Source organism: Microcaecilia unicolor, chromosome 14 (genome assembly GCF_901765095.1).
Source record: "Microcaecilia unicolor chromosome 14, aMicUni1.1, whole genome shotgun sequence".
NCBI classification, from domain to species: Eukaryota; Metazoa; Chordata; class Amphibia; order Gymnophiona; family Siphonopidae; genus Microcaecilia; species Microcaecilia unicolor.
In genome coordinates, this window is record NC_044044.1 from 48,773,397 (window position 1) to 48,795,464 (window position 22,068).

The window sequence follows — 22,068 nt, forward strand, 5'->3', positions numbered from 1 at the left end:
TACTTTCTTATCATTTTAATGGAGTTCTTTTCACTACTTCTTATATTTCTTATTATTGTACACTGCCTAGATCTATTAGTTAGGGCGGTATATCAAATTTGTCTAGATAAATAAATATTGAGCTGGCGGCAGTGAGCAATTTGCTGACCATCACCAGCGTTATTCCCAGATTTTCAATGCTGGGCCATGTCCAGGCTTTGAAATTGAATATTCGGTTTATACGACGCTGGCTAACACATAGCTGGTAAAGTTGATATTCAGAGTGGAGGAGTGGCCTAGTGGTTAGAGCACTGGTCTTGCAATCCAGGGGTGGCTGGTTCAAATCCCGCCGCTGCTCCTTGTGATCTTGGGCAAGTCACTTAACCCTCCATTGCCTCAGGTACAAACTTAGATTGTGAGCCCTCCTGAACAGAAGCCTGCCCTTGCAGATCAGCAGTGCGGCCGCGCAGGCTTCTGTTTCTGTGAGTCTGACGTCCTGCACGTACGTGCAGGACGTCAGATTCGCAGAAGCCTGCGCGGCCGCACTGCTGATCTGCAAGGGCAGGCTTCTACATGGAATGTTGCTAATGGAGGAGTAGCCTAGTGGTTAGTGCAGTGGAACATCGAACGTTGCTATTATTGGAGATTCTACATGGAATGTTGCTGAGTGGAGGAGTGGCCTAGTGGTTAGAACACCGGTCTTGCAATCCAGAGGTGGCCGGTTCAAATCCCGCCGCTGCTCCTTGTGATCTTGGGCAAGTCACTTAACCCTCCATTGTCTCAGGTACAAACTTAGATTGTGAGCCCTCCTGGGACGGAGAAATATCCAGAGTACCTGAATGTAACTCACCTTGAGCTACTACTGAAAAAGGTTTGAGCAAAATCTAAATAAATAAATTAATTATTTAACCACATGGGTTACTGCATAAAGCCATGGCTGGTTAATTAATTGTCTTTCAGCAGCAGTCAACTGGTTATCTCTGCTGAAAATTAGCGGTTAGCATCTAAGAGAAAAATGACTATTTGGGGGAACCGGCCAGGGTGACCTCCCTCATAAATGGCTGAAAGTTAAGCGACAAGGCCGTGGCCAGAAGGATGCTATGCTGCATAGAGAGGGGTATAACCAGCAGAAGAAAGGAGGTGTTGATGTCCCTGTACAGGGGCAGACTGGGAGTGGTCTGGTTCCCCAGGCACTGAGGGTGGTCTGGGCCCCCCACTTGGCCGCTGCCCGACACCCTCCCTACCGCTACACTGCTCCCCTCCTACTGCCCTGCTGGCCTAGTGGTCTCTGTGGGGGAGGAGTATGTTCTTTCCTGCCTACTGCACTGCTGCTATTCCCTCGCCTGCCAGCACCGCCATGTAGTTTCACGGGTCTCGACAGTCTTGCGAGACTTCCTTAGGGAGTCTCGGCCGCCATTTTTAAAGTACGGCGGTGCCACTCGATCACCAGCAGCACACCTTTAAAAGTAGGACCGGAGAGACCTGTAGTGTGTGGCGAGCATCCGGGCAGAGTCTCTGGGCCCTCGGGCACTACCCGTTTACTCGAATGATTGGTCCACCCTTGCCCCTGTACAAGCCATTGGTGAGGCCCCACTTGGAGTATTGTGTTCAGTTTTGGAGGCCGCATCTTGCTAAGGATGTAAAAAGACTGGAAGCAGTTCAGAGAAAAACAATGAAAATGGTATGGGGTTTGCTTGCTTCCTTGCTTCTCAGGCAGTATGGTCTTGGGTTCTGACAGAAAAGGCAGTTGATGGAGCTTGAGAATCCCCACCAGTAAAGTTTATGCTTTTCATTCCTTGAGAATTCAGGAGCCACTCTGTATACGTTAATTTGAAGACCCCTGAAGAAGGCCGGTTGGCCGAAACACAGACCGTGTAGGGTCCTAATAAACTTCTTTGTTGCTCTTACTCTTATGGTTTTTATCTGGTCTGTTTTGGTTTTTCTTCCGCTCTTTTTGTTGTTTTACGTGTGCTTTGTGGGAGACTTGGACCTTCTTTTGGTTGGAAGGACAAATCAAGGTCAGGTATACAAATGAAGTATCATATCATAGTAACATAGTAGATGACAGCAGAAAAAGACCTGCACGGTCCATCCAGTCTGCCCAACAAGATAAACTCACATGTGCTACTTTTTGTGTATACCCTACCTTGATTTGTACCTGTCCTTTTCAGGGCACAGACCGTATAAGTCTGCCCAGCACTATCCCCGCCTCCCAACCACCAGGCCCGCCTCCCACCACCGGTTCTGGCACAGACCGTATAAGTCTGCCCAGCACTATCTCCGTCTCCCGCCACCGGCTCTGGCACAGACCGTATAAGTCTGCCCAGCACTATCCCCGCCTCCCAACCACCAGCCCCGCCTCCTACCACCGGCTCTGGCACAGACCGTATAAGTCTGCCCAGCACTATCTCCGTCTCCCGCCACCGGCTTTGCCATCCAATCTCGGCTAAGCTCCTTAGGATCCATTCCTTCTGAACAGGATTCCTTTATGCTTATCCCACACATGTTTGAATTCCGTTACCATTTTCATTTCCACCACCTCCCGCGGGAGGGCATTCCAAGCATCCACTACTCTCTCTGTGAAAAAATACTTCCTGACATTTTTCTTGAGTCTGCCCCCCTTCAATCTCATTTCATGTCCTCTCGTTCTACCACCTTCCCATCTCCGGAAAAGGTTCGTTTGCAGATTAATACCTTTCAAATATTTGAACGTCTGTATCAAATATTTGAAAGTATTTTTTCACGGAGAGGGTGGTGGATGCTTGGAATGCCCTCCCGCAGGAGGTGGTGGAAACAAAAACGGTAACGGAATTCAAACATGCGTGGGATAAACATAAAGGAATCCTGTTCAGAAGGAAGGGATCCTCAGGAGCTTAGCCGAGATCATACCTTATGTAATGAGTTTATCTTCTCAGGTAGACTGGATGGACCGTGCAGATCTTTATCTGCCATTATCTACTATATTACTATGATAGTGATGTAACCGGTCAGAGGTCATTTCATTATGAATATTGACCATTAAACAAAAAATTAAACTTTATTTTAAAAGATATTTTTAAAACATATTTTGTCAACTGCTAAGATCTATTTTAATCTAAGATTCTAAGGAGCTTCAAAAACAGAAGAACATATTGCCCAGTCAGAGTTTCATTTCCATAAAACGCAAAGCCCTCTGGATGGAACGCATGACTCCACTTCCCCCTCGACCTGAGTCAGGGTCAGCAGATTGCACATGTTCTGACCATTGTTAAATCATGCTGAATCCAGTTCAGACAACACTTTTGGTCAGTGCATTTTTTCTAGCAAAAAAAGGAGCTGGTACTCAAATGCAAGGCCACCCTTCAGGGTTGGGGTGATCACTAAGGGACCCACCCCACAATGGCCAGGCCCCCTGCAACCAGTCACAGAATCTCTGACAAGGCAGAATTGGTGTGTAGAGCCTGAGCTCTTTCATTAAAACTTAGGGTCCATGAGTCAATTTTAGCAGACAATGGAAAAGGTGCCGGTACTGAGTACCCCCTCAAAAAAGCCCTGCTCTTGGTGCCCTTGGGGTAATGGCAGGTAACTGGCTGCTTTGTGTGAAATCACTATACATAAGGAGTACTGTGTTAGGGCAGGCAGACACAAGCATTCTACAAACAGAGACAGAAAGGCAATATCACTAGAGGACATGAATTTAGGTTGCAGGAGGGCCTACTTAGCAATAACGTCAGGAAGTACTTGTTCACAGAGAGGGTGGTAGATACCTGGAATCGGTGGCATAGCTATATGGGGCCATGGGGGCCTGGACCCCCTGCCGACGACCCTCTCGACCCCCCTCCTGCCGCCAACCCGCCATCGCCTACCTTGCTGGCGGGGGACCCCAACCCCCGCCAGCCGAGGTCCTCTTCTTCCGGCGCAAGGCTTCGTTCTGTTTCTGAGTGTGACATGCATGACATGACGTCAGACTCAGAAACAGAACGAAGCCTTGCGCCGGAAAAACAGGACCTCAGCTGGCAGGGGTTGAGGTCCCCTGCCACCAAAGGTAGGCGACGGTGGCGGTGGGGGAGGATTGGCAGCGGGAGGGGGGGTGGGAGGGTTGTCGGTGGGGGGGGGGGGGGGTCAAAGTTGGTGGTGGCGGGGGGGGGGGGGGGGGTTCTGCAATTGGGGGAGTCGGTAGCACCTGGGGGGGAGCTAAAATGTGCCCCCTCACCTCGGGCTCTGGACCCCCCTCCAGCCAAAGTCTGACTACGCCCTTGCCTGGAATGCCCTCTCGTGGCAGGTGGCAGAGATGAAAATGGTAACAGAATTCATAAATGCCTGGGATAAACACAAAGAAATTCTGTGTGGCAAGAATAGAAGCAAACAAACTTAAGGGTAATTAGATGGCAACACCAGTAATTGAGAAACAAAGCCCGTCCTAGGCAGACTTCTACGGTCTGTGCCCTAATTGTGGCTGGTCAGATTTGGATGGGCTGGAGTGGAACTTCGATGACAGCTTCAGAAGTTGGAGAACTAGGCCAGTGCCAGGCAGACTTCTACAATCTGGGTTTTGCCGGGCTCTTGAAGCCTGGATTGGTAACTGTCGGAGACAGGATGCTGGGCTTGATGGACCCTTGGTCTTTTCCCGGTATGGCGGTGCTTAAGTACTTAGTCTGTGCCCTGAAAATGGCAAAGACAAATGACGATCAAATATACACATGAAGTATCACATCGTATTTTATGCTATGTTTGTTTATCTTGTTGGGCAGACTGGATGGACTGTACAGGTCTTTATTTGCCGTCATCTACTATGTTATTATTATTTCTATATTACTACAATCCTATATAATAATTCTCACCTCCAACGTTCTACAGTTGCCTGGAACCGTGGCTCTCCGAGGAGGTGGTCTGATTACTGCTGTAGATCATCCCACTGATTGGCTGCGCCTCGGGTGAGGTCACCAGCCCGACGCACAGCAACAAACAGCGACCTAGGCAGGGGGAGGAGTAGGGAAATACGCTTGTTTCCCTACTCCTCCCCCTGCCTAGGAATCGCTCCAGACTGGCAGCCAACCTCCCGAAACACTCCCAGGAAGCGCCCTCCCGACCCTGCCATCCAAACAGCTGATCCGCCGCGATCCCGAAGATGCCACCCTCCAAAAAACAACAAAGAACCTGCGCCCTCCCGACCCTGCCATCCAAACAGCTGATCCGCCGCGATCCCGAAGATGCCACCCTCCAAAAAACAACAAAGCACCTGTGCCCTCCCGACCCTGCCATCCAAACAGCTGATCCGCCGTGATCCCAAAGCTGCCGCCTTTCAAAAAACAACGAAGCACCTGAGAAGACTGAGGAGAAGGTGGGTGTGTAGCAGGCAGGGGGAGGAGTAACAAGGGTCGTGGATCAAGAGGCAGGGAGGGCTGGAGGAGGAGTAGGAGGTGGGGAGAGGGGGGGGGGAGGCCCCTTGGCAGGCAGGCAGGCAGGCACTGGCACACACTCTCATTCTCTCTCTCACAAACACACTCGCACACACTCACTCACTCTCTCTGTCTGTCACAAACACACACTTGCATCTGGCAGGGAGGGAAGGGGGCCACCTTCGGGGAGGGGGTCCACCTTAGGGGAGGGGAGCACCCTGGCACACACTATCATTCCCACACACACACTCTCTCTCTCTCTCTGTCACAAACACACACACTTGCTACCGCCCGTTTCATTACACACACTCTCTCTCACACACAAACACTGACACACTCTTTCTCTCTCTCTGACACACACACTCCATGTTTCACACACACTCTTTCTCAAACATACACTCTGAGGAAAACCTTGCTAGCGCCCATTTCATTTCTGACAGAAACGGGCCTTTTTTACTAGTACACATATAATTGACAGTGTCTGCTTTTTAAGAGCTTATAATATCATCAGCACAGCCAGATAAAATATACAATAAGAATCACAACTACTTTAGATTTACCTTATCATGGCTTTGCCATTTTAACTTGGAGCCCTTAACTCAAAATGCATTAAGGTAAGAGATAGCTTGGTGAGTCCAAGATGGTGGCATGACAGCAGTGTATAAGAGCAGCTTCAAGTGTTGTAGTTTTTTGTGCATGTTTTTGTTTTTTTACCCCCAAGAGGTTGTGGCAGCCATTTTACAATACTACCATGACAGGCAGGAGTGAGTGGGCATTGCTTCTGCCCATTGGACCTCACTGGACCACCAAATATTTACAAGCAGGCCCGGGAGCCTACGGGGGGGGGGTGAGCAGGGGACCTCGGTCAGCCTTTAATTAATGCTGGGTGGGAGGGAGGGGGAATTTGGAAGAGCAGAGCACCTTAAATGGATCCCAGCCGATATTCAGCGGGGGCCCACGTGCCATATATATACGGGTTCATTTTCGAAAGCGGACACCCATCTTTCAACACAAATGGGAAGATAGGCGTCCTTCTCACAGGGTCGCCCAAATAGGCATAATCGAAAGCTGATTTTGGGTGTCCTCAACTGCTTTCCGTCACGGAGACGACCAAAGTTCACGGAGGCATAGCAAAGGCAGGACTTGGGCGTGCCTAACACACGGGCGTCCTCGACCCATAATCGGAAAAAAAGGGCGTCCCTGACGAGCACTTGGACGACTTTTAACCTGGTCTAGATTTTCTTACGACCAAGCCACAAAAAGGTGCTCAAACTGACCACCGGAATGAATCGGGGATCACCTCCCCTTACTCCCCCAGTGGTCACTAACCCCCTCCCACCCTCAAAAAACATCTTTAAAAATATTTTGTGCCAGCCTCAAATGCCATACTCAGCTCCATCGCAGCAGTATGCAGGTACCTGGAGCAGTTTTAGTGGGTGCAGTGCACTTCAGGCAGGCGGACCCAAGCCCATCTCCCCCTACCTGTTACACTTGTGGTGATAAATGGTAGCCCTCCAAAACCCATCACAAACCCACTATACCCACATCTAGGTGCCCCCCTTCACCTGTAAGGTAGTGGTGTACAGTTGTGGGTGGTAGGTTTTGGGGGGGGGGTTGGGGGGGCTCAGCACACAAGGTAAGGGAGCTATGTACCTGGGAGCAATTTCTGAAGTCCACTGCAGTGGCCCCTAGGGTGCCCAGTTGGTGATCTTGCATGTCAGGGGGACCAGTGCACTACGAATGCTGGCTCCTCCCATGACCAAAGGGCTTGCATTTGGTCGTTTCTGAGATGGGTATCCTTGGTTTCCATTATCGCCAAAAATCAGAAACGACCATCTCTAGGGATGACCTAAATTTCAAGATTTGGGCATATCCGACCATATTATCGAAACGAAAGATGGACGTCCATCTTGTTTCGATAATACTGGTTTGCCCGCCCCTTCGCCAGGACGTTTTGCGAGGACGTCCTCAGCAAAATTTGGGCGTCCCTTTCGGTTATGCCCCTCATAGTCGACTATAGACTATAAGTCTAGAAATTTTGCCCCCCCCCCCCCCCAAAAAAAAAAAAAAAAGTTTTTTAAAAATCAGAGTCATCTTATATATGAGGCCCTCACCTAGGTCAGCACCTCTTTCTCTCCCTTCCACCTCCAGGGTCTAAAAACTGTTCCTTCTCTTCCTTCCTTCCCTCTGCCAGCCCGTGGACTCAGTCTGCCAATCCCACTGCCCTCCCCGTGTACCTGCAAAAGTAGCTTCCATAGAGCCACAGCAGTGCAGCGATCCCCCTTGGCTATTTACAGCCTGCCCCAGAGCATTCTGTCTGATTGCCTTGGTGGGATGAAGCTCTATTCACATTTTAGATGACATTTAAGTACATAAGTATTGCCATACTGGTACAGACCAAAGGTCCATCAAGCCCAGCATCCTGTTTCCAACAGTGGCCAATCCAGGCTACAAGTACCTGGCAAGATCCTGAAAAGTTCATCACATTTTATGCAGCTTATCCCAGAAATAAGCAGTGGATTTCACAGGTAAATTTAATAATGGTCTATGGACTTTATTCCACTGGCCACTACTTATTCACCCAACAGTGTTGGCAAACCTGATAAGTGCCTTTCAATATCAGCCCATTAGCTTTTCAGCTGCCTCCAGGAGGTCAAAGGTCAGCAGCCACAGAGATAAGTCATACCTCATTGGTTCCTGATTGCACAAACTCTAGAGAGATCAATAAATTAAGTTATACATATACTTGACGATATAGCACTTTATAAAACTAAGATTAAGATTTTGTGTGAGTCACAGAAATGTACTGATGATGAACTTTCACCTTTAAAACAAGATTATAGGAAGTATGAATGAGTTTGGAGAAAATCTTTGTCTCCTGAAAATAAAAAGGTCTGGTGATCAAAGATATCACTATAGAAACAATTGATAATTTAAAAGAAACATGAATTCTATTCAAATCAAATAGGGAATAATCACTTAAATGTTCATACTAACTTCTACAAACTACTGAAGACCCATCTGTTTAACAAGGCATACCACAAAGACCAACAAATGTGAACTCCTCCACATATATCCAGAAAGACTTAGTGTATCTGCTTTTAAGACTACTATCTTGTCTTTCCATAATCATGTCACCCAAGATCTGTCTGTAAAACTAAATATCCATCTTATCGTGTATTTCCATTATTCATGATGTATTGTAAGCCACATTGAGCCTGCAAAGAGGTGGGAAAATGCGGGATACAAATGCAATAAATAATTAAATAAAGTTATTTCATCTTGTAGATCATCTTTGTAATAGTACCATTATATCTTGCCGTCTGCTACCATTCTTGCCACCTATTTAGAGGAAAAGGTGGCAACTATTATTACTTGTTACATTTGTATCCCACATTTTCCCACCTATTTGCAGGCTCAATGTGGCTTACATAGTACCGTAAAGGCGATCGCCAATAACGGTATGAACAAATACAGAGAGTTGTAGTAGATGAATAAGGTTCATGAGTTATAGACACATTGGGGAATCGTAGAGAGGACGAGTTGTGTAGAGTCTATTACAAGCTTTGATTTTGTTGTGTTGCGAGGTTTAGGCATTTAGGTTGGGTCCGATGGGTATGCCTTTTTGAACAGGTTGGTTTTTAGTGCTTTCCGGAAGTTCAGGTGGTCGTACAAATCAGCTGTCAAAGATGAAATATAACAAACCGCAGATTTACGCACACATGAAAACATCTGCAAGGAGGATGGCCCATCCAAGATCCACTTATGCTTCAGACAATTGAGCATATTCAAAAGCATGGATTAATGAGACAAAGCCAACATGGATTTAGTGAAGGGAAATCTTGCCTCACCAATCTATTACATTTCTTTGAAGGGGTGAACCAACATGTGGATAAAGGTGAGCCAGTTGATACTGTGTATCTGGATTTTCTAAAGGCGTTTGACAAAGTACCTCATGAAAGGCTCCAGAGGAAATTGGAGAGTCATGGGATAGGAGGTAGTGTTCTATTGTGGATTAAGAATGGGTTAAAGGATAGAAAACAGAGAGTAGGGTTAAATGGTTAGTATTCTCAATGGAGAAGGGTAGTTAGTGGGGTTCCCCAGGGGTCTGTGCTAGGACCGCTGCTTTTTAACATATTTATAAATGACCTAGAGATGGGAGTAACTAGTGAGGTAATTAAATTTGCTGACGACAAAGTTATTCAAAGCTGTTAACTCGCAAGATGATTGTGAAAAATTACAAGAGGACCTTGGGAGACTGGGCGTCTAAACGGCAGATGACATTTAAAGTGAGTAAGTGCAAAGTGATGCACATGGGAAAGAGAACCCGAATTATAGCTACATCATGCAAGGTTCCACGTTAGGAGTCACGGACCAAGAAAGAGAGCTAGGTGTCGTCGTTGATGATACGTTGAAACCTTCTGCTCAGTGTGTTCTGGCAGCAAAGAAAGCAAATAGAATATCAGGTATTATTAGGAAAGGAATGGAAAACCAAAATGAGGATGTTATAATGCCTTTGTATCACTCCATGGTGCGACCGCACCTCGAATATTGTGTTCAATTTTGGTCACCGCATCTCAAAAAATGATAAAGGGGATGGAATGACTTCCCTATGAGGAAAGGCTAAAGCGGCTAGGGCTCTTCAGCTTGGAGAAAAGATGGCTGAGGGGAGATATGATAGAGGTCTATAAAATAATGAGTGGAGTGGAACGGGTAGACATGAAGCATCTGTTTACTCTTTTCAAAAATACTAGGACTAGGGGGCATGCAATGAAGCTACAAAGTAGTAAATTTAAAATGAATCGTAGAAAATTTTTCTTCACTCAACATATAATTAAACTCTGGAATTCGTTGCCAGAGAATGTGTTAAAGGCGGTTAGCTTAGCAGTGTTTATAAAAGGTTTGGACGGCTTCCTAAAGGAAAGGTCCACAGACCATTATTAAAATGGACTTGGGGGAAAATCCACTGTTTATTTCAGGGATAAGCAACATAAAATGTTTTGTACTTTTTTGGGATCTTGCCAGGTATCATTTTCGTCACCCTTCTCCGTATCTTTTCTAATTCCACTATAACTTTTTTGAGATGCGCTGACCAGAATTGAACACAATATTCAAGGTGCAGTCGCACCATGGAGCGATACAAAGGCATTATAATGTCCTCAGTTTTGTTTTCCATTTCTTTCCTAATAACATCTAACCTTCTATTTGCTTTCTTAGCTGCTGCCGCACACTGAGCAGAGGGTTACAATGTATCATCAACGATGGCACCTAGATTCATTTCCCGATACTGTCTAGGTTAGACTCCTGTATCACTGTTTATTTGAGCTGTTCTAAAACCTTGATAAAACACTTGCAAGGTGGTGCAAAATACAGCTGCTAGATTGATATTTTCTGCTAGAAGATCTGATTCTGTTTCTTCATTCCTCAAGAAATTACATTGGTTGCCTGTGCAAGCCAGAGTACTAATTAAACTCTGTACCTTAAGCTTTTCAGATTTTTGTATGGCAATGCTACATTTTATCTGACTGATTGGGTAGGTCTTCTTTCTAATGGTGTTAGTAGTAGGACTCGTAACCAAAGGTTACTTTGTTTTACATCACCTAAACAGGTTAAAAGATTTTGATTCTTTATTGTGCTATCAAGTTGCTTTTGTGTGGAACTTGCTACCAAAGCCAATTCGTGTTCTATCAAACTATTTGATCTTAAGTACATAAGTATTACCATATTGGGAAAGACCAAAGGTCCATCGAACCCAGCATCCTGTTTCCAACAGTGGCCAATCCAGGTCACAAATACCTGGCAACATCCCAAAAAAGTACAAAAAATGTTATACTACTTATCCCAGAAATAGTGGATTATCCCCAAGTCCATTTAATAACGGTCTATGGACTTTTCCTTTAGGAAGTCATCCAGACCTTTTTTAAACTCTGCTAAGCTAACCACCTTTACCACATTCTCTGGCAACGAATTCCAGAGTTTAATTACACATCAAATGAAAAAACATTTTCTCTGATTCGTTTTAAATTTACTACATTGTAGCTTCATCGCATGCCCCCTAGTCCTAGTATTTTTGGAAAGAGTAAACAGACGCTTCACATCTACCCGTTCAACTCCACTCATTATTTTATAGACCTTCCATAAGAATCTCAAGACTCATTTATTTGGAGAATATTTCTGACTAAATTTTTATTGTAATTCCAGGATTATTGGTCTGGTTAGCTTGATTATGTGATTTGCATAGAACTATTTTTGGTTATTGCGGAATAGAAAAGTCATGTAACGTAACATAAAGAATAGTCTTGTGTGAGCCAAAGCTGAAATGAAAATACAGCCAAAGCTTTAATTTTTAAGACTGGGAAAATGGATTTCTCTCCTTATACTTCTCTTTGTTCTGTGTTATCAGGTGCAGGACACTCTCAGGATACAGGAGACCCCCGGGATGTGTTCGGGATTCTGGGAGAGTCAGTCACTTTACCTCTTAAGATTCCCCAAGGAGTGAAGGTTGCCATCTTCTGGCGTTCTGAAACTGGAGGTATTATTGCCCTAATAAAGGAGAGAAATGGACTGGACATCATTAATTCCCATTTTGAAGGGCGACTGAGAATGCCTGATGGCAACTTCTCTTTACAAATCCAGAATCTGAGAGAGGAAGATGGAGGATCCTACACGGCTGAGATAACAATAAATTCAACTGAAGTCTCCAAAAGGGAATATAAACTTCATGTATTCAGTAAGTTTTCAGATTTTAGACTCTCCTCTTGTTATATTTGTGTAATTGTTTTACTCAATGTAATAAACTGTTTTGTTCACATTATTATATTCATTCCAGTCAATATTCAGCCACTGGCAGTCAGTGTTTTTTTAAATGGTTGAGTTGGGCCTAGTTATACAATGCCAGGTCATATTCCAGTAATGGCACTGAATATCCTGCTCTGACCAGACATGTGCTGACCACAGGAGGAGTCCATGTTTCTTCCCTTCTGCCCCATCGACACAGGTCAATCCCCACTCCTGCACCCCCCTCCCAAGCCTACCTTAACTGGCCTGGTGGTTTAGTGGCCATTGGGGCAGGACCTCTAGTGGTAGTCTCCTAGTACTACTGCTAGAGGCTGAAACCTAATGGTAATATTGCAAGACTGCCACTAGCGGTCATGGTGGCCATTTTCAATCAGGAGGCACAAGGGGCAGGAATGAGTGAGGTCACTCCTGTTCCAACAACCAATAGACCACCAGACCTGTTAAGGTATGTTGTGGGGAGGGGCAGAAGGGGGATGTTTCAGGTCACTACCCAGTAGTTATGTATGTATCAGCTGATATTTAGTGCCACCATTTGCATAACTCCTAGCTCATCCCCAACTCTACCTTCAAAATGACCCTCTCCTGCACGGACAGTAAGAGCCAACATTCAATGGCACTGCCTGGTTAAGTGCCATTGAATATTGATGTCCGGCCTGCTGAGCATGACTTAGGTGGGCAGGACCCACTTTATAAACTTCTACACAAGAGTCTGTAAAGCAGGGTTTCTCATGCACTCCCTAGCCAGTCCGGTTTCATGATATCCACAATGAATATCCTTGAAAGAATTGTATACAATGGACCCCAAAACCCTCCAGCAAAAAGAACTCAGCAAGGCCATGGCATTGGCAAAAATGAGTAGCAGCTGCCAATGGTGATGCCAAGCCCTGCGGGCAGAGGAGAAAAGAAAGGTCGCTGCTGTAGTAAAGATGGGTTGCCACCAGGAACCCCAAGTCCCACCAGCAGAGCAAGGAAGTGGCTACAGAGAAGATTGAAGGAACCTGCTGGCAGGAAAACCATCCTCTGCCAGGAGAAGATTTGAACAAGGCTGCAATGGCTGCTGGCAGGGGGAGAGGTCCTTGCAGATTTTTTACCACAGGCACAGACTTACTGCAAGAAGAAAGAATAGGGGAGAGGTGATGAGAGGGAGCAAGCACAGGAGGGGAGCTGAAGGAGAGAAAAAGAAAGATGTGGGAGAAGGGGATGGAAGGGGAAGAGAGAGAATATGGGAGGAAAGACAGAGAATGTGGAGGTGGAGAGGAGAAAGAGAAATAGAATGTGAGGGTGGAGGAGAAACAGAGAAATAGAGAGAACAAGGGTGGAGCTGAGAGGGCAGAGAGAGAATGATGGGGTGGAAGTTGGAGGCAAGGCCTGCTCAAGGCATGAGCCAGGTGAGGTACTGGCTCAGTGCACAAAAGCCCAAGGGTACCATAAATCTGCCTCATCAGTTCAGCCTTTATAGTGGCAAGAGTGTGTTGTGCTCTGCATGGCCACTGTTTCCATCACAGTGCACCCCAACCCCTTGAGCCAGCCCTGGTTGGGGGAAGAAGAGAAGAGAGAGGGGAAAAAAACAGTTCTGGAGGCCCTTACCCTGATCTTTGTTAAAAGTCCACTGCATGAGCAGATAAGTATTTTTGGTCTACAGAGCTGCCATAGCCTCATGAGCTCTCTGATCAAGGGCTTCCCTCTGCTGATACCTGTGCCAGAATTGTCCAGATAGTGCCATTCAAGGAGAGAAGCCTAATAGGAAAGGGGGAAAAAAAAACCTTTTGCATAAAGCAGAAAACAGTGGTATGTAAAGATATGGGAATGTCAGCTGTGGATTTTCTTAAGAAATACCTTATAGAAATTCTTCAGCTTTTAATAAGGTGTATTTACCAGTTTCCTTGATGGAAACAGGGACTTCCCCAGAAAATTTGGAGAGTGTGGCTCAAACCCAGAATAAGGGGTGGCAAAAGTCATCGGCAATGATTTTAACAGCTTTACTGGCATCAATAAGAATGCAAAACATTGAAATTCTTCTTGAAACTTCTTAAATAAATAAATAACAATTACTTATCTTATGACTCCTTTGTATTATTTGTTCATAAAATAGCAGCCAACCAATGCAATCCCGTTTCAAGCAAGAAGCTCTGCATGAGGGCTTGCGTTCTTCATAAAATACATCTAAAAGCATACAAAACATGCATCAAAAAGTGAAATTACTACACTGAAATTTTTATATATAACACCCATCCACCAAAGTAACTGACTTACATTCATTTCCCCCAGTAATTCTTCTAGGGAGTAAAAGAATAAAGACGGCACCCAACAATTTATACAAACTAACCAATCAAAAAAGGGTCACATGTTACTCATTCACCAATCCGAAAACAGCACTAGGATATAACTCTATCTCATAAAGGATCGTCATTCGATGGCATAATTTAGACCCTCTGGGGAAAGCGTCTGCAGTCTGTGAATCCAGAATTGTTCTCTATTTGTTAAACACCGGCCCAGATCACCCCCCACATGAGAGAGGGGAACACTGTTAATAATTCACCATTTGAAATCCAAAAGTGAGTGTGCAGCAGCAATCCAAAGGTCCATAAGAACAGCCTCAACTATGTGTCTGTAATCGACTCTTGTGTTTGTTCAATCTAAGCCAGATGTCTTTGTATCTGGCTTAGACTGAAGGGACCCAAGAGAAGCCTCAACTGGCTGGAGGGTTTCTTTTATGAATAGAAGACTGCGGTGTTGTATTGCTAACTTAAAAGTGTTGGGGGGGGGGGGGGGAGGGAGAAGGGGATTATGATGTGCAGAAATGTTGCTTTGACTTGCTCCCTCTCCCACATACCTAGCTGGTCCCCTGTTGCCACCCCCCAAACATTTCTGTCTAGAGACGTCATGGCTGCCATCTGCTATTTGCACCTAGTCCACTTCAACAGAGATCTTTGCATCCAGCTTACATTGAATGAACCCAAGAGCCAATTACAGGCACATAGAGTTGGGGTCGCTACTTGTGGACTATTGGATTGCTGCTGCACACTCGATTTTGGATTTCAAAGTATTGACAGCGTTCTCCTCTCTCATGTGGGGGGTGATCTGGTCCGGTGTTTAACAAATAGAGAACAATTCTGGATTCACAGACTGCAGACGCTTTCCCCAGAGGGTCTAAATTATGTCATCAAATGGCAATCCTTTATGTGATAAGAGTTATATCCTAGTGCTGTTTTCAGATTGGTGAATGAGTAACATGTGACCCTTTTTTGATTGGTTAGTTTGAATAGTAAGTTTGTATAAGTTGTTGGGTGCCATCTTTATTCTTTTACTCCCTAGAAGAATTACTGGGGGAAATGAATGTAAGTCAGTTACTTTGGTGGATGGGTGTTATAAAAAAATGTTTTTCATTCAGTAATTTCACTTTTTGATGCATGTTTTGTATGTTTTTAGATGTATTTTACGGAGAGGGCAAGCCCTGATGCAGAGCTTCTTGCTCGAAACGTAATCACATTAGTTGGCTGCTATTTTATAGACAAATAATACAGAGGAGTCATACGATAAGTAATTTTTATTTAAGAAGTTTTCAGAAGAATTTTTATATCTTGTGCTCTTGTTGATATCAATAAAGCTGTTAAAATATTGGGACATATGATGACATCTTTGAGGCATTGTGGGAAATTTGTGAATTAAATGTTCTAGCTTCCTGCCTTATTTATGTTAGTGTCTAAATCATATGCTTTATGAATGACATCCTGATTATCCACTTAAGAGAGTTTTCATTTATTGACACATTAAGATTTATGACTGGAAGTGTTTTGAAAAAAAGAACTATTTTGTAACGGGGACATACCTACGATGCTACAATGTCAGTGTCCCTTGTTTTGCCCCATTCATAGTCTGGATACTTCAGTTTGTAAAATGGATTTTCACGTTTCATGTGGGGGTTTTATGTTTGTACACTATCTTGATTGGCATTTTGCCATACCAAGGAAAGGGTATATATATTTTATAAATACATAAATAACATATATAAAAATAATGTATTCAGATTCTGTTCTAATAGAGGAGTGTGGTAGCCGTGTTAGTCCACTCTTAAGGTTATCAATAGAAATCAAACAAAATAAAACATGGAAAAGAAAATAAGATGATACCTTTTTTATTGGACATAACTTAATACATTTCTTGATTAGCTTTCGAAGGTTGCCCTTCTTCGTCAGATCAGAAATAAGCAAATGTGCTAGCTGACAGTGTATATAAGTGAAAACATTCAAGCATTACTATGACAGTCTGACAGAGTGGACTAACACGGCTACCACACTCCTCTACTTAATGTATAGTTTGAAAGTTGCACATTATCATACTAATTCTAAAATACATGAGAAACGGACGTCCACATGCGACGCACTGACCTGAACATCCTTTCTAAAATCTACCTCCACATGTTATTATATTGAGATAATGAAACAGTGTGTCACAGAAACACAAACATCATTCAATCTTAATCAAAATTTAACGATAACCCATGATCCGCTAACCAGTTTGAAACTTCAGCAAAACCTGTCACATCCCTCCTATCGTTTCCCATCTGTATGGGACATGATAGGAAGCACAGTTTACTTCAGTTTTACCTCTACCTTTTGCCTTTTTCACTCATACAGGTCGGTTACAAAATCCAATTATCGAGCCCTATAAAGTCACAGATGACTCTGGGAATATAACCTGCAACGTTGCATTGAATTGTACGGTGAAGAATGGAGAAGGTGTGAACTACAACTGGACAGCAGAAAACAGTAGACTATTTCAGGAGGGATCTTTTCTGAATGTGTCCCTGGATCTCATGGAGACCAATGTCACATACACGTGTACAGCAAGGAATCCCGTCAGTGAGAACTCTACACAGGTCAGACCATGGAGCTTCTGTATAGGAGGTAAGAGTCCCTAGCAAGGTCCTAGCAAAATATTTCAGCCCTTCCCCACCCAAAATTATACAAATGATTTTCAGTTATTTATTAAAGGGATTTCATATTTGATATTCTGTATTCTACTCCGCCATCTTATTACTGTCACTGAGATCAGAGCTTGCACGTTTGGAGCAGGGCCGGTCTTAGGCAGAGGCGACCGCATAGGGCCCCGCGCCTAAGGGGGCCCCACTCTGCCTCCGCTCGCCTCGGATGACCATCCGCATCATTCATGATGATCCCGCGGCTCGGCCACTCCACTTCTGGGGAGGGGAGGTTTCATGATAGCATTATGCTTATTATTTCAATCAGTTTTTTTGTACAAGTTTAGCTTCATTTGTCTTTATTTGAAATTTCATAAATAAAAAAAATTCTAAAAATAGAATAATCTTATCAATGGGGTGGAGCTAGGGTGGGGCGGAGCTAGGGCGGGGCTAGGATGGGGCCCCACCAAATTGGTCTGCACAGGGCCCCGCACTTGCTAAGACCGGCCCTGGTTTGGAGGGAAGTATAAAAGGGCAGGCAAGCCTACACATTGTGTCTTCTTCCCTGAAAGAATCCAAGGATGGAGTGAGGAGAGGTGGTCTGAGCCTGTGGTTGGGACCTAGTATAGACTGGGTGCTGCTAGGTATGTGTGAGGAGGCAATTCAAAGCGGCATTTCTATACATCATAACTCCCCTTTTTACCCCGCTTTTAAATTAACAAAAAACACCACAGTCTTCTGTGCATAAAACAAACCTTCCACCCTCCAGCCAGTTTGAACTATCCAGTAAAACCGCTATTAAAATTGATAGGATCATTCAACAGATTCTTTGTAGGCATGGAGTTTGGATTCTCTACAGAACTGGTCAGAATCTCAATACAAACCCCGAAGCTCCATATTCCCAAACAATAAAGCTTACAACTCAATACTTTGTTAAAAAGAGATGATTTTTTTGTTTGTGTGGTGAATCTACACTAATCCTGAGCATTTTTAACTTTCAAACATGCTAGACAGTTTGCAAAATAACATAAAACCCCTCGACAAAAAAAAAAAAAAAAACATTCAAAACCTATACAAGAAACTTACCAAAACATAATAACCCTAACCCACCTTCGAAAGACAATGCTATAAATATTAAACTGGGCTCTAGAGCACCAGTATACTTGCTACTAAGAAACTGAAACAAGCTGGATTGTTACAGATACCTACAGACTATATACATGCTAGCAGAATCCTTCACCTCAGTCGTAGATACAGAATATGGCTCTCACCTGATTCAAAACAGGGGACCACAGAAAAACATGTACACAAAAATAGAAATGAAGACTACCTCATCTGACCACAATATAACTTGTATCTGCTATCAACCAAATTGGCAAACGCCTCTACAGTACTATGTAAGCCATTGAGCCTGCAAATAGGTGGGAAAATGTGGGGTACAAATGTAACAAATAAATAAAAAACTAATACTAAAGACAAAAACTAAAACAAAAAACTAAAGACAAAAAAAAAACTAAAGACAAAAACACAATTCTCCCTCTGTACGATGACCTTATGTGGCTGTACCACATGAACGTTTTCTTATCTCAACATCTCTCTGTATTTGTTAACACCGGAGTCTGCAAACGCATCTCCGGCACTATGTAAGCCACATTGAGCCTGCAAATAGGTGGGAAAATGTGGGATACAAATGCAGCAAAATAAACAAATCAAATCATTATTCCTACCTTTTTTTGTCTGGTGAATTTATTGTTCTAATCACCTTGTCTCTGGTTCTGCTTCCCTCTTAACTCTGCTTCCAGGGACTTCTGTCCATTTGTTATTTCTTTCCTCGCCTCCTTTCTTTTTTCTTCCTGCCCTACATCTGTTTGGCACTGATCTTTCACTTTAGGTTTCTTCCATTTTTCTGCCTCCTTCTCAAATCTATCTAATTTTCCATCTACTGCCCCCTCCATTCATGTGCAGCATTTCCACTTCTCTCTACCCTTCTCTTCAGGTGATTGACTATACACTCATTCTGCACCTGGACTAGCTTGCTACACACACTGTAACTTAGATCAATTCCTTATCTCTTGCTTAACTATACAAAAACTTGCCTTGAGTTTAGCTAACCAGCAAATTATCCCACCTGACTCTGTACCACGCACTTTGTTAGAAACATAGAAACATGACGGCAGATAAAGGCCACATGACCCATCCAGTCTGCCCATCCTCTGTAACCCCTAATTCTTCCTGTTCCTAAGCGATCCCATATGCTTCTCTCATGCCTTTTTAAATTCTAGAACAGTCCTCAACTCCACCACCTCCACCGGGAGGCCATTCCACGCCTCCACCACCCTTTCTATGAAATAATACTTCCTTAGGTCACTCCTAAGCCTATTCCCTCTTAACTTTGTCGTATGCCCCCTCATTCCAGAGATCTCCTTTGTTTGAAAAAGGCTCTCTTCCTGTACGTAAATGCCCTTGAGATATTTAAATGTTTCTATCATGTCTCCTCTCTCCCTCCTCTCTTCCAGCGTATACATGTTGAGGTTCATAAGCCTGTCCCTATAATTTTTGCATTCAAGACCGCTTACTAATTTCGTAGCCGCCCTCTGGACCGACTCCATCTTGTTTATATCTACATCAAGAGCATCCTGCTCCCATCATACATCTGCTCTTGGTCCCTCAGCTCAATTTACTGTTTTCAAGTTTACCTCATTTATTGTATTTATGTTTATTCTTGGTTATTTTACTATTGTTATGCTGTTAACAAAATTGTAAGGTTTTTTTTCTTTTTGTATAGTTAGTTTCCTTAGTCCCTGAAACAGATCAGCAAAATGCTGGTCATCGTCAAACTTGAAAGGTTGGAGATGACATATATTTAAGAGAAGTGTTTTTTGAAAAAATTATGGGCATTTAAGTTATAAAGATTTTTACAGAGATTTTTATGCCTGTGATTGTTTTGCGCCATTAAAGGTCCTAAATGTGAACCTGGGTGTTCCGAGGCTTTTCCACCTAATTTTGATATGATTCTACTGTAAAGCTTTTTAGATTATTTATGTACTTTCAGGGGTCATCAGAATAAAAGAGTTTTGTGTATTTTACGTTTTTTTATATTTCATATACTGCCTCTCATACTTGACAGCAAAGCAGTATAGAATATAAAATAACAAAATAATAATAATGGATTGAAAACTGGTTGACCAACAGGTGACAGAGGGTGGCAGTAAATGGAGGAAAGGAAGGTGAATAGTGGAGTGCCTCAGGGGTCAGTACTGGGGCTGATTCCATTTAATATATTTGTGAAAGACAATGTTGAAGGCTTAGAAGGAAAAAGTTGCCTTTTTTAATGGATGACACAAAGATCGCCAATAGAGTAGATACCCCAGAGAGAAATTAGAAGAATGATCAAAGGTCTGACAGTTAATATTTAATGCAAAGAAGTGCAGAATGATGCACTGGGGTGCAGAAATCGAAAGGAAAGATACAAGATATGACGTAAGAGATTGATAAGCACAGCTCAGGAGAGCGACCTTGAGCTGATGGTGTCTGAGGATCTCAAGGTGATGAAACAATGTGACAAGGTAGTGGCCATGGCCAGAAAGATGTTGGGATGCAAAGAGAAAAGGTATAACAAGCAGACAAGAGGAAGTGTTAACGCCCCTGTACAAGTCATTGGTGAGGAGGCCCCACTTGGGGTACTGTGTTCAGTTTGGAGGCTGTATTTGCTAAGGACGTAAAATGACTTGAAGCAGTTCAGAGTAAAGCAAATGAAAATTGTATGAGGTTTGTGCCAGAAGATGTACAAGGAAAGACTTGATGAGCTGGAGGAAAGGATACAGACATTGAAATATTTGAAAGCTATAAATCTACAAACAAACCTTTTTCAGAGACGGGAAGGTTGTAGAACTAGAGGACATGAATTTAGGTTGGGGGGGGCAACTTAGGAATAACATCAGGAAGTACTTTTTAACAGAAATGATGGTAGATACCTGGAATGCCCTCCCAAGAGAGATGGTGGAGATAAAACCAGTAACAGAATTCAAAAAATGTGTGAGATAAACAAAGGAATCCTGTTTAGAAGGAATCTTCAACAAGGCCTACAATTGAGAACCTATAGCCTCACTAAGTCACCTCACCAGCCCACTCAATTATGAACGCCCACCTTCTATAACTACCCTAATCACTCTCCTCCCTCTTCTCTCTTCCCTTCCTTGATCGCTACACATTACTAACTGTATCTGATATCATGAAATGACAATGTTAACAAATCTATGTAAGCCACATTGAGCCTGCAAATAGGTGGGTGGAATGTGGGATACAAATGCAATAAATACAAATAATAATAAATAAAGGAATCCTGTTTAGAAGGAATGGATCCAAAGAAGCTTAGCAGAGATTGGGTGGCGACACCTGTAATTGGGAAGAAAAGCCAGTGCTGGGCAGACCTCTAAGGCTGGACAGATTTGAATGATCTGGAGTGGGGCTTCAATGACAGCTTCAGTAGTTGGAGAACAAAGCCAGTGCTGGGAAGACCTCTAAGGCTGGACAGATTTGAATGATCTGGAGTGGGGCTTCAATGACAGCTTCAGTAGTTGGAGAACAAAGCCAGTGCTGGGAAGACCTCTAAGGCTGGACAGATTTGAATGATCTGGAGTGGGGCTTCAATGACAGCTTCAGTAGTTGGAGAACAAAGCCAGTGCTGGGAAGACCTCTAAGGCTGGGCAGATTTGAATGATCTGGAGTGGGGCTTCAATGACAGCTTCAGTAGTTGGAGAACAAAGCCAGTGCTGGGAAGACCTCTAAGGCTGGGCAGATTTGAATGATCTGGAGTGGGGCTTCAATGACAGCTTCAGTAGTTGGAGAACAAAGCCAGTGCTGGGAAGACCTCTAAGGCTGGGCAGATTTGAATGATCTGGAGTGGGGCTTCAATGACAGCTTCAGTAGTTGGAGAACAAAGCCAGTGCTGGGAAGACCTCTAAGGCTGGGCAGATTTGAATGATCTGGAGT

At 43.8% G+C, this 22,068-nt stretch overlaps 1 protein-coding gene across 3 annotated transcripts in view; it reads left to right on the forward strand.

Annotated features, from left to right (window-relative positions):
- Positions 1-22,068, forward strand: part of LOC115458422 (SLAM family member 5-like) — a 276,484-nt gene that overhangs the window by 241,322 nt on the left and 13,094 nt on the right. For 2 of the 3 annotated variants that reach the window (XM_030188375.1, XM_030188377.1), the window contains exon 3: positions 16,793-17,062. In XM_030188375.1, the coding sequence (XP_030044235.1) occupies positions 16,793-17,062 (270 nt within the window). The remainder of the gene's footprint in view (positions 1-16,792; positions 17,063-22,068) is intronic. The other variant, XM_030188376.1, reaches the window with a different exon arrangement.